The following is a 13,135-nucleotide window of genomic DNA, read 5'->3' as shown; positions in this document are numbered from 1 at the left end:
TTCCACATACGTGTCCAGTCCTCAAAATTCCCTGGGCGTCTCCCTGCTTGGTCCTCAAGTTCACCTGCGCCTACCCTATAGCTGCTTTGATTTCTTGCCTTCAAGTCTGACTCTTAGAATAAGAGAGTGAGTTTCTGTCTGCCTGCAATTCGTATTTTTATTTTATTTGCATAAACACCATTTGGCCTCCGTGAGGTAAGCTGGTCTAGTATGTTTAAAGAGGAAATTAGAGTTGAAATCGTATTAATCCCCCATGTTTTGAGCGCTTTGTCGCTTGGTAACTAATTTCACATAAATTAACTTGTTTGGCATATTTGAAAGCAGGGTTATTAGTGAATGTGAATTCCAGAAAGACTCCTGTTAAGCCCCTCAATCCAAATGAATGATTCTTTTGTGGTTTTGAAATAGATGGGACGGGAAATGCAGGGAGATGAAAATCTGGTTTCTTTTTAGTGACTCTTTTAAGTTATTTATAAGCTGGCCTGAGTAACCTGTTTCAGTTCAGTTATAACTCTTTCTAGACTCTAGGCTCTGCCTTATTGCCTGACAAAATAATGTCCAGAAAGCTAGGAGACGGTTGTTAAAAATGACTCAAGGACCCCATTCAGTGGATGGAAGTCTATAACCACAGAACCCTATACGACATGAAAAGCAAGAACCTAGGAAACAGAACGCTTTACCTTGGTTGAAGGTAGAGGTGACTTTATAGACACTGTAGTCGCCAGAGCTTTGGCAGCTGGCCGAATGCCCATAGCAAAAGCACTGGGTGCAGCCCTCAGGGTTCCCCCCGTCCAGGTGGTAGTAGCCTGGTCGGCACCTGCAGAGGTGTTTGAGAAATCAGGGCAGTGTTACCGGTTATTCCTTGTCCCTACAGAGAACGTGGTGACTGAGCACTCCTGCTTTCTCTCCCACCCCGCCCATGAATTCCCAGAGGTGAGCAATACTGCACTGCGCACTGCAGGTACCACCCCCATTCCTAGGCCCCCTGATGGACGGTCACAGCCCCCCACTGAGAGAGCATGAAGAACATTCCCTCTCTCAGGCTCTGGTACAGCAGAATCGCGTTTGACATAGCGGTCTGGAAACAGTGGTTTTGCCCATCCTGTTAAGGAACCAAGTGGAGGCCACGTGGGCAAGACGAGGAGGGGGGCAGGCAGGGACACGCAGAGTGGCCTGCCCTGGAGCATGTGTTTAATGGGGGCAGAAGGGGGAGGGGGCCAGGAGGAGAAAGGCAACAGCTCCCAGCCCAGCCCCCACTCAGCTGTACTGACCCACCCCCACCAAGATCACCGTTCCTGGCACGAGGCACCATCCCTGCCCCTTGAAAGTGGGCTCTGACCCACAGTGGATGAGGAGGGGAGGTTTGCCAAATAAGGATGGCTAAGGGCTCTCTGCAAAAGCCAAATGTAGGCTGGCGGCCCCTCTGCTCCCAGCTCAAGCCCTCCAGAAACTTCTCTGAGGACCGCAGCTGGCAGACAAGTCCCAGATGCTGAGGTCTCCGAGAGGAAGGCGGGGGAAGCTGGGAAGGATTTGTTTTCTTCTTCTCGTCTACGTGAAATAACGGCAGTTTTGATGATGATTTATTTAGCACTTGTGTCGTGCCAGGCACCTTATGTGTGCTCCCTCGTTTAATCCTCCCCACAACCCTGTGTGACAGGAACGGGTATCTCATTTACTCAGAGGAAGAAACCAAGGCCAGAGAGGTGAAGAGACGTGTTCAAGGTCATACAGCTGATAAATGGCTGGCGCAAGACTCAAACTCCGGTTCATCTGCCGGTGAATCATGTGGTGTGGTCCCCTGGACTATGGACTATATGTCAGGAGTCTGGTCATGGCGCAAAGTCACAGAAAAGCAGGTTAGCTGTGAAGAGTAGATGCTTCGGAAAATAGTGATACATAAGTATTGGTTTCTTCCCTCTATAGAGCAAGGGTTTAAAAAAATCATTAGAGTTTCTGTGGAGGAAACCTGTAGATTAAAAGAGATGAAAAAACAAGGAAGAAAGAAGGGATGCAGCAGAAGGAAGGGGAAGAAGGGAGGACGGGAGGGGGAGAGGAGGAGACAGAAGGGGGAGAGGGAGTGATGGGTGGAGGGGAACGGAGGGGAGGGAATCAGGCAAAACTAACCCACAGTGTTTAAGGGTGTTCTTGGGTGATAAATTATGAAGAAAAGTAAGGAAGTCAGAACAGTGGTCGCTTCTAGGCAGGAGGGAGGGTGTCACAGGACTGGCACATTTTTTAGCAAAGGTCTATTTCAGGTAATTGGGGGTACTGACAACATTTATTTTACATGGCTTTCGATTTCTGTGTTATATTTTGAAATGAAATATGTCTTCAAAAAGTGACTCTTATAACACCTAAGCCCCATTTCCCTACCCCCACCTGAGCAGCAAAGAACCCCACACACACCCCCCACCCCCCACCCCCCACCCCCGGCTAGGAATGCACCTGGCACTTCCTCTGCCCAGGTATAAGTGATTGGCAGGATGCCAAAGAACTGCTTTCTTTCTTTTAAGGAAATAAAGAGAAAGCTTTTTCCTTTGGGGCCCACCTCCCAGCCTTCGACTCACAAGTCTCAGGGGGTGTGGGGAAGAGTTTTAAGTCTGAGCACAGTTTGTGCTTAAGGAATTTCCTGCAGCAGCAACTGAGGATGGATCAGCCTCATTGCATCTCCTGCCCCAATGCGGCTTGGGACCCACAGAGGGTTCTCACCTTTTCCCCTGGTGTGTGTGCCTGTGCACACGTGTGTGTGTGTGTGTGTGTGTGTGTGTGTGTGTACTCGAGCACACACACCCTCCTACCCACCATCCCATCCCTGGGCAGTCCTTCTCTGCACATGATGGTTATACATGGCCATACGCTGCAATATCCCCTCTTACTAGGATTTGCCCATGTTTAATGAGGCCAGGCCTCTTCTGGGACCAAGTCGAGTCATGTGACCTCATGGCTGCATACCACCCTGTATTGGGAGCACCTGGGATTCAGAGCCTGCTGGCCAGGGCACTCTCTGGGGCCGCTGTGCCTCTGCCCCAACATAAACAAAGAGAAGGGATCCACAGCAAAAGTGTGGAGTTCAGTAAGATTTAGGGGCTTGGTTGTCACTTATTTTAAAGCCTGGTCTTTGAGGACAGAGGGCAGGAAGAAGGTCATCAACATTTGTTAAGTGTCCCCTTGCCATAACTGCACTCAGAGGATGAATTCTCACGCTAGTGGCCAAGGACTTTCCCTGCTGTGTCTGTCAGGTCACAGTTCACACAGACCTGTCACAGCGCTCTCCGGTGACAGCTGGCTTGCAGACACAGTGGCCTGCGTCACAGGGCCCCAAGATGCCAGCTGGGTCACAGTCACACTTGGAGTCTCTGGGAAAGAAGGAAAAGAAACTCAGCGATGTCTTTCCAAAGGCTTTGCAACTATACACATACAGATCTAGCGCTCACAAGCAAATGTCACCGACTTGAGTCCATCTTTCATCTTCAGTGAGGCCTCTCTTGGATATTCCTGTCCATGCCCATCGCTCTCAGACCCCTGAAGAATTCATTTGGCCATGCAAGTGCTACTCAAAGCGTGGTCTGTGGACAGCAGCCAGTCGAGGCAATGTTTGCTACCCACTCCTAAAGAGAGGAGGGGTTTGCACCAGAAGGTAAACCCAACGCACCACTCAACTGTCTACTTTGGTTGACTATTTGGGTCAGTTGACATTTTTTTAAAAATTATCACCTATTTCTCTATCGTTGAATTCAACAGTGTCTGCTTTCACCATGACTGATTCCATCTACTTGCTGTTGGGGGTTCATTTAGTTCTTTCTTTTGGTAACACGTCTATTGACCCATAATTCATACCACTCAATTCACTCATTTAACGTGTACGATTCAATGGTTCTTAGTTGATTCTCAGAGTTGCGCAACCCGCGCTACGGCAGGTTTGGAACCTTTTTATCACTCCACAAAGAAACCCTGTGTCCTTTAAGAATCACCCCCATTTCTTCCCCTTCCCCCAGCTCTAGGCAACCACTAACCAGCTTTTTGTCTCTATAGATTTGTCTTTTCTGAACATCTGCTATAAATGGAATCATACAACATGTGGTCTTTTGTGTTTGATTTCTATCACTTAGCATGTTTTCAAGGTTCATCCATGTTACCGTGTGTCAGTAGCTCATTCTTTTTATGGGTGAATAAAATCCCATCACACGAATATGCCACATCTTGTTCATCCCTCATCAGCTGATGGACATCTGGGTTGTTGCCCTGCTTTAGCTATCATGAATACCGCTAATGTGAACATTTGTGTACAAGTTTCTGTACAGATACATATATTTTCATATCTCTTGAATATATACCTAGGAGTGAAATTGCTGTTAGTTTTACTGAATTTTTTTTTTTTTGGTTGCAAGACTTTCACAATGAAAAAAGTCAATATTTAGTATTTTCATTATTATTATTATTTTTGCTTTTTAGGGCGGCACCCATGGCATATGGAGGTTCCCAGGCCAGGGGTCAAATTGGAGCTATAACTGCAGGCCTACCCCACAACTACAGCAACACAGGATCCAAGCTGTGTCTGCGACCTACACCACAGCTCAGGGCAACGCTGGATCCTTAACCCACTGAGCAAGGCCAGGGATCAAACCCGCAACCTCATGGTTCCTAGTCGGATTCGCTTCCGCTGCGCCACAACGGAAACTCCCCAGGTTGAAATTTGAAGGCCTCTTCACTTCCATCCCTGTCCTCCTAAAAGATGGGCCGTGGTCAGGGTGAAGCGCATGGGCTCCAGAGCCAGAACTCTGGGCCTGAACGTGAAGTCCACTCTCACCAGCAACATGAGCATCTTATGTAACCTCTCATGATTTCGATTTATCTTTGACCCAAGTACAATGCTAATCCCGACCTTGAAGGGTTACTGTGAGGATTAAATGAGATGACCCTCTTGAAGCCCTCGGAACAGTGTTTGGCACAACGTGGGCACTCAGTCAATGTAAGAGATTCCTAATGTTGACACAACTGCCATTTGTCATGGCAGTGGCGGTGGCGGGGCAGGTGCTTACAGGAGCCTCTGGTCTTGGGTGCACCCAGCATCCGTGAGGGTGTGGAAGCCTGGCAGACAGCGGTCACACCTGTCTCCCGTCACACCTGGCTTACAGCTGCACCGACCAGCGTTGTCACATCGGGCGCTAAGAGAACCTGTAACCCCAAGGTAGGGAAAGGAAAGAAGAAAAGGACACATTTAATTTAAATGACATGAGGAAGCAACCGTCTGTCACCTACAGGAGCTCAACAAATACTAAGTAACAGCCACCACCTGCCGCCTCAAGCCATTCTTTCACACCGTCTGGATGCGCGTCCGCCCACTAGGGGACGTTCTGACGACCAATGACAGCTTCTTCAGGGAAAGACACAGAAATTACTCTTGAAAGTATTATTATTCATATCTCTGCCCCGGTTTCAACATCGCGTAGTTGGTCAAGTCCTTGAGACCTCAAGAAGGAACATTTGTGAATGAGCTCAGACAGTGAGGATGAGAAGCTAAGCCGCACCCTCCCGTATCTCTAGCAGGCAAATGCCATCTTTTAAGGGTCAGTGCTTACATGATACGATCTTTCAAAAAATACAAAAAGGCCTCGTAGCCACACATAGCTCTACCTGCCTGGAGAGGTAGAAAGTCTCACCCTTGGAGCCTCACCCCCTCGCGAGGAGGGATGACCCTGTGCATCGTACCTGGGTTTGTGCACTACAGCACTTGTCCTAGGATTCATTTTTTATAGACGGGCTCTCGCTGGTAAGTGGGACCTCTTGGGCTGAGCACTGATGAGACAGGAGGGGCTCAGGGCAACAGAAGGTGCCACTCCCACCGCCTCCCCACCCACTATCCCAGGTCAAGCCTCTACCTTCTCTCACCTGGACCCCGCCTCGCACTCCCCTCCCTGCCCCCATCCTTGCCTCTCTACGTTCCATCCTCTGCAGAGCATCCAGAGTGCCCCTTTTCAAATGAATTCCGGTCCTACGACTCATCTGTGTCTTCTGGTGGGTCCCTACTCAGAGTGGAATAAAATGCAAACCTTGTACCTCAGCCTGCAAAACTCACCTCTCTTACCTCATCTCCTGCCCTCTGTCACTGAGGTCCAGGGCCCTACTTCCCTCCCTGTTCCAGAAATGTGTTAACTGCTTCCCTCCTCAGGCCATATGCACCTGCTGCTCCCGAAGCCTGGAATATTCTTTGCCCAGAACCTCCCCTAGTTGGTCCTTACTCAGCACTTGGGTCTTGATTAAATATTACTTCCCTACGGAAGACTTCTCTGACTCCCATATCTGAGTAGCCATCCCACCGCTCCCCTGGTCCCCAGCCCTGCCTGCCTCTGACTATCCCCAGGGCCCGGCACAAAGAAGAGGCCCACAGACCTGTGGGTTAATGTACAGATGCCGAGAAAGAGGCGGGGGCTTTGCGAAAGGAGTTAGGAGGAGGCCAAAAGATGAGGTGGAAGGTTGGTCACCTACCTTATAATTTCCCTGCAGCCGGCAGAATTATAATGTAATCCATATATCTCAATTAACTGTGATGATTAGGTTACTTACAGTCGATAAAGCCAATGGAGCACTAACCAGCTGCTCCTTTTTTTTTTTTTTTTTTCCTAACCTTCTTATCCGTCTGTGAGCTTTTAATTCACTTTTAGATACAATGCAAATCAGTATAGGTATTGGCTCTGTGCCTATAGAAAGACTTTTATGCCACAGGTGGAATGTGAAATAAATTAGTCACAGTCACAGTTAGAACTTGTGAACATCTCCAGGTCAACTTTGCAAGGCTTGAAAGGGCCCTCGGTGAAAATAATATAAACTACATTTTTTGAGCACCTGCCACATGTGAGGCACTGCATTAGGCACTTCATTTATTAGCTCATGGTGAATTAAGAGCTGATAGAAGGATAACACACCCATTTGTGGATAACAGGGAGCCCTCAGATGATCAGGCAGGTGGTGATGAGATGAGACCTGCAGTTTAGAAAGACAATACTGGAGCAACTGCAGGATGACTTGGGAGAAGGGAGAGCAGCAGGTGTCATAGAAAAACTCCTCCCCTGACACAATGACCCGGGGTTAGAGGAGTCAGGGTGAGAAGAGGAGAGACAAGCCATGACAGCCACTGCAGATGTAGAACGAACAGACTTGGGACATGGGTGATGGGGGTGGGGGACCCCATGGACGACTATTGGTCCCCTGTTGGGGTGGGTACGGGGGCACAACCACATGTGAGGCTATTGACAAACCAGAGGTCCAAGGAGGAAAAGGCTCTCACGTTCAGTTACCAAGATAACAAGTTTGATGGGACCTAGTGAACTTGAGTCTCAAGTGGCATACTGAGGTGGAAATATTCACTTGGAGCTCAAGAAAGAGGCTGGAGAGGAAAGTCTGGGAGCTCTCAGCTCGCAGGCAGAGCAGGAAACCATAGCAAGTGTGAGATCACTCCAGGAGCAGACAGAGATTGGAGGGCGGGTGCCTTGGGCAGAAATGGAACTTCACTGATTAAGAGAAATGATGACCAGAGCAGGGAGAAAGTCTCAGGACAGCGGAAGCCAAGGGAGGGGAATTCTGAGGAGGGCTGAGAGGAGAGGACCGGGGTATAGTTTTCAGGATCTAAGGCAAGAGCATGTGCAACAAATGAGAGGAAGAGAGGCCATTGGGGTTGGCATTTAGAGACAAACAGCGGCAGAGCCAAGAAAGTAAATTCCTGTTTGAATTTTTGCTTTGATAAATAACATTAAATGTTCTCTCTTTAACACAATTTTTAACATAAATGCATGTTAATCTGGAACCCAGAAACACATTTTTTCCCTCCATTTGAATGAGTGGAAATTATGCTTTCAATTTAAGATCTCTCCCTACAGCAGTTTTTCAGAAACAAGTTATTCTTATAAGGTGGACAAGACTGTACTTTGTTTTTGAGTTTTGCCCAAATGGCCCTCAACAGTACTCTATGAAACACTTTTGAGGGGAATTAAGAGTCATCACTTGGAAACAGGCATTCTGTGTTCGAAGGAGCATGGAAAATGGCACGCACTAAATCTTTCAGGGATTTATCACGTAATAGTACACTCCATAGGCATGAATCCTGTGTAACTTTTTTTTTTTAAGAATTCGATGATTTTTTTTTTTTTTCGTTACTGTTGGTTTACAGTTGTTTAACTTTTTTTTTTTTTTTTTTTTTTTTGTCTTTTTGCCTTTTTGTCTTTCTAGGGCTGCACCTGCGGCATATGGAGGTTCCCAGGCTAGGGGGTCTAATCGGAGCTGTAGCCACCGGCCTGCACCACAGCCACAGCAACTTGGGATCCGAGCAGTGTCTTTGACCTACACCACAACTCACGGCAATGCCAGATCCTTAACCCACTGAGCGAAGCCAGGGATTGAACCTGCAACCTCATGGTTCCTAGTCGGATTCATTTCTGCTGTGCCATGATGGGAACTCCTGTTTAACTTTTTAATGCCAATGTTTCCAAACATTGTTTGGCATTCTTATAGGCAACACCTATTGTTATCTTGGGGAATACAATATTCCATAGGACATGATCTAGAGAATACAGCTCTAGAAGCTGGGGGCAGGAAAAGAGCCTGGGCAGATCTCACTCCAAATACCACTGCTGAGCTGCATGTCCTTGGGGAAATGCCCCGCCTCCCTTCTTTAAAGAGAAAGCAACCAAACCTTGGGGAACTGTCCTAAGACTTGCAACTAGGAGTTCTCATCGTGGCTCGGTGGTTAACGAATCCAACTAGGAACCATGAGGTTGCAGGTTTGATCCCTGGCCTCACTCAGTGGGTTAAGGATCCGGTGTTGCCATGAGCTGTGGTGTAGGTTGCAGATGTGGCTCAGGTCCCGCGTTGCTGTGGCTCTGGTGTAGGCCAGCGGCTGCCTGGGAACCCCTAGCCTGGGAACCTCCATATGCCACGGGAGAAGCCCTAGAAAAGGCAAAAAAAAAAAACAAAAACAAAAACAAAAAACCGACAAAAAAAGAAAAAAAAAGACTTGGAACTAAAGTATGTGAAATGCCTAATTCAACGTCTCACACATAGCAGGTGTTCCAAAAAGTACTTTATACTCTTATCATCTAGGCTTCCTCCAAGCCTTGCAAAGTTGACACGGCAGCATACACAAGCTCTTACTGTGAACAGAATGGATTGATTTCATGTTCCCAAACGTCCAAAACAATAACACTGGGTTTTCAAAGTATCTCATTAAAACAAAAACAGCTGTCCCAGTTCCTACATCATGAGCTCCTCTTAAGGGTTGTGGACAATTGGGTTTAAAGGACAGATGAAGAACAGCTTCCTGTTTCAAGTCCCAACAAGCACTCTCAGGGCTTATGTAGATAGGATCTCCATGCACTTGAGGACTCAGGAAGGTGTTTGAAGATGATTCATCTTTAAAATGTAAATCAAGAGAGTCTGCTTCCTTTTGAGAACCCTTCAAATATATATACACACTTTCATTTTTAAAATAGCACTATTATTATTATTTAATTATACTTAGTAATAAGTAACTTACTAGCTAAGACATTTTTAATAACTCAAATGTTAATATAGTCTAATCCACTGCCTGGGTCATATATATGCAAAAAAAGTAAAATTAAGAGAAACCGCCCAGTATCACTGATGGCTGCACACATCTCAAGAATTTAGGTGTCAGGAGAGAAACACACACACACATACACACAGTGAATTTCAAAGTATAGAAAAAAGGTTATCAGGGCTTATTATACATGTAGTTGTAAGAATTGAGGATAACTCAGCCCTGTTGCTGAGTCCACAAGGTCATCACCTAAAAATAAGACCAGTTGCTATAGTTAGGAGAAAGTGATGTGACATCCAAAATCTGTGACCACTTTGGGGATTATGAATGCTGTTGGCTTCATTTGCCACACATGGAACGGTAGTTTGGAGTAAGATGCATGCTTCTGCATTTGAAATTGAATATACAACAGATAGCCCCCGGAAGTTATTATTTGAAAGCGAAAAATACCCGCTGGTTGATTGGGAGACTGAGAAGTCACATAGGGAATTAAACTGGTGCCACTGATTTAGGGATCCCTGCAGCCAGCATGTAGCCAGAGATGGCACCTGGTGGGAACGGTCCCCGCCACCAACATGCCACTCAGCCCTCGACAAGTTTCATCACCTCCCACTCTAAGCCTCTGATACCTCATTTGTAAAATGAAAATAATAATAGCACCCTCTTCGTAGGGTTATTTGTGAAGATTAAATTAATTACTAGATGAAAGCATTCAGAGAAATGCCTGGCACCGCGTAAGCGTGTAATGCATGTCAGCTTTCAAACAAGATATAAATCATCGCTGGCCTCCACTGCCTCCTACGAAGCTGTTTACAGTGAGTCTGAGACAGCTATTCCCCCATAGAAAAGTGAGAACCAGGCTCACTGTGGCTGGGTGGGCAAATGGACCACACAGCGTAAAAGAAGAGACAGCATGGTAAATCCTTCACTGCCACCCTTCTTTGCTGGGCTACAGGCTCTTTGAGGATAAGAACCTTGTCTTCAGGCCAGGCTTTCCAGCTGAGCCGGTTACAGTCCGAGTCACCTGCTCTAATTATCTCGCTGGGATGACCCACCTCGGGTGACTCATGACAAAGCTGCATAACCTAAGGGGATATATGGGCTCTTTACAGAGGTTAAATGTCCGTGAAAGTGGAACCATTTTTCTTTTAATTTTTCTTTACGAAGTTCTTTGATTCAGAGCGAGAATTGCTACATCCAAAATATTCGAGATGCTGAGTCAAAGCCACAGAGCTGAGCAAATCTGACTCAATCTATATCGCAATGGCAAGTCTGGTGAACTTGGTCATGATTGCTGGTACATGCGTCTGTATCACCATGGGATCACCCCGATTTTCTCTTTTTTCTTTTATGGGCCATACCCATGGCATATGGAAGTTCCCCGGGCCAGGGAGTGAATCCAAGCCGCCGCTGCTACTTACCCTACAGCTGTGGCAACATCAGATCCTTTAACCCACGGCACCACAGTGGGAACTCCCCCGTCTTATATAAGATTTCCCAACACACTCTCCTGGCAGCCTTGGCTAGGCCAAAATCTGCCCATTTTGAGAGTCTTGCAGCTGTTGCTATGAATCGGTTGCACAGAACTGCCTTAAGTCATAGCCACGCACTAAGGCTCTACCTTTTCGGTAGGTTAATATTGATCACATTATACTATTAACCACTTTCTGGCAAAGAGGAGAAACAGATACTGCCAAGAAAGACAATAGACAAATAAGGTAGCTTTAAAAAGTCCCAACTTCTTTAACAGAACCACCTCTCTCTCCTCTTTGTATCTACTAACTTGTCTTTTCTGTCTGCCCATGACGAGGGCATCTGTGCACACAAAAACGACCTATGGTTCCGACAGCAACCACTGACTGGTACATATTTATTTATTTATTTATTTGTCTTTTGTCTTTTTAGGGCCACACCCGCGGCATATGGAGGTCCCCAGGCTAGGGGTCTAATCGGAGCTATAGCCGCTGGCCTACATCACAGCCACAGCCATGCCAGATCCGAGCCCTGGCCGTGACCTACACTACAGCTCACGGCAACACGGGACCCCAACCCACTGAGCGAGGCCAGGGATCGAACCTGCAACCTCATGGTTCCTAGTCGGATTCCTTTCCACCAAGCCACGATGGGAACTCCGACTGGTACATTGAAAACAAACAAACAAAACAACAACAACAAAACCAGGCTCTCCTATGAACCAGCCACCCTGTTCGGTGCCTCCCATTTGTTATTCTATTTTCTTTTGTTCACACTCCTGTGAAGGCGTCTAACGGGCCTCTTCGACTATCTCTTCTGTTACGTCACTTTATCTTGCTGGCACCCAGCATAACACGGGAAACAGAGCTTTCTCATCTCTTAGTTTTCACGAAGCTGGTCAAAGGGATGGCTTTGGATATAGAGAACTATGACTAGAAGAATGCAAGCTTCTTTGTCCCCAAGTCGAAGACTGTCATCTGCCCGGAAAAGCAATCGTGTGCCTAGAATCGTGGTACTAGAATTCAAACTAATGTGCCCTAAAGACCAAAGCTGGTTCTTACAACCCAGACTTAAGGAAAACACATAACCTTTCAAATTCAAGTTGCTAAAAACACCGGCGGCGTCTAGCAGATTCCCAGTTGTTCTAGAAGCTGAAGAGCTCCCCTTAGCCTGCTCTCTCTCTGTCCCTCCCCCCTCCTTCCTCTATCCCTCCCCCTCCCCCCTCCTTTTCCCCTTTTCCCCAACTACCTTTGGAGTTACAATTGCAGGGTAAACAGCGGTCTCTCTCTCTCTGTCGGTAAAATCCTTCCTTGCACTTCTCGCAGTGAATGCCAGCCGTGTTGTCACTGCAGTGGAGGCAGCGGAATCCATTTCCCGTCAGTCTGTGCAGTTCCTGATCAAAGAGGCATTGCCTGGACTTCCCATTGCAGTCACAGACTAGGGCGCAGAGGAAGAAAGACAGCAGAAAACAGGTCAGGGGACATTCTCCCAAGATTTTTATTACTATTAATATAAATTATGCCCAGGGGACTACATACTAATTTAAACTGCTCAGTCGCATAAAGTAAAAGGGGGCAAAATGGGCCACACGCTGATGGTGGGAGTTCTCGCTTTACCTAAAGGCAGCAGTGCTGGTGGGTGTGGCCTGGGAGGACACGAAAGAACATGAGGTCAGAGTGGCCAGACTGATTCCTCAAGAGAAACCAAAAATCATAAGTGTTTTGATGTGAAAAGCCCTGATTTAAATAGTTGCAAGGAATTCCTTTTTAAAACTCCGTGCAACCCCACAGACAAATCCCGAGACCACCAGCCTGTGTGCGCCAGCACAACTGTCCCGCAGCCGATGGTGTCGTCTGTTCAAGATCCATAGCGTCTGTCCCTCCAGTGATGGTCAAGGCTGAGGACCTAGCCTGACCGTCTGGACAGGTATCTCCTCCCCTCTCACTGAGCCATGAATGTCTCTTCCAAACTGGGTGTCAGAAAGAACCGCAGTTCCAGAAAGAATGACTTTGCTCCAGTGTCTAGGAAAGTTCGCCCTGGGTGGGCTCCAAAGAGACCGGGGGAGTGACTAACATCCCCACGTGGGACCGAGCCAGCCAGTGAGGTCACGGG

General features: G+C 47.3%; 1 protein-coding gene across 7 annotated transcripts in view; it reads right to left on the bottom strand.

Annotated features, from left to right (window-relative positions):
• The window catches only part of LAMC2 (laminin subunit gamma 2), a 72,128-nt gene that overhangs the window by 33,098 nt on the left and 25,895 nt on the right, over positions 1 to 13,135 (bottom strand). For all 7 annotated transcript variants that reach the window (XM_021063797.1, XM_021063798.1, XM_021063801.1 and 4 more), the window contains 4 exons: positions 12,272 to 12,460; positions 5,040 to 5,175; positions 3,258 to 3,356; positions 681 to 817 (listed from right to left, as the gene is read on the bottom strand). In XM_021063797.1, coding sequence (XP_020919456.1) covers positions 681 to 817; positions 3,258 to 3,356; positions 5,040 to 5,175; positions 12,272 to 12,460 — 561 coding nt within the window. The remainder of the gene's footprint in view (positions 1 to 680; positions 818 to 3,257; positions 3,357 to 5,039; positions 5,176 to 12,271; positions 12,461 to 13,135) is intronic.

The sequence above is a fragment of the Sus scrofa genome, chromosome 9, assembly GCF_000003025.6.
Source record: "Sus scrofa isolate TJ Tabasco breed Duroc chromosome 9, Sscrofa11.1, whole genome shotgun sequence".
Taxonomy (NCBI): domain Eukaryota; kingdom Metazoa; phylum Chordata; class Mammalia; order Artiodactyla; family Suidae; genus Sus; species Sus scrofa.
The sequence above is the reverse complement of the archived record's forward strand: the minus strand, read 5'-3'. Positions and strand labels throughout refer to the sequence as shown.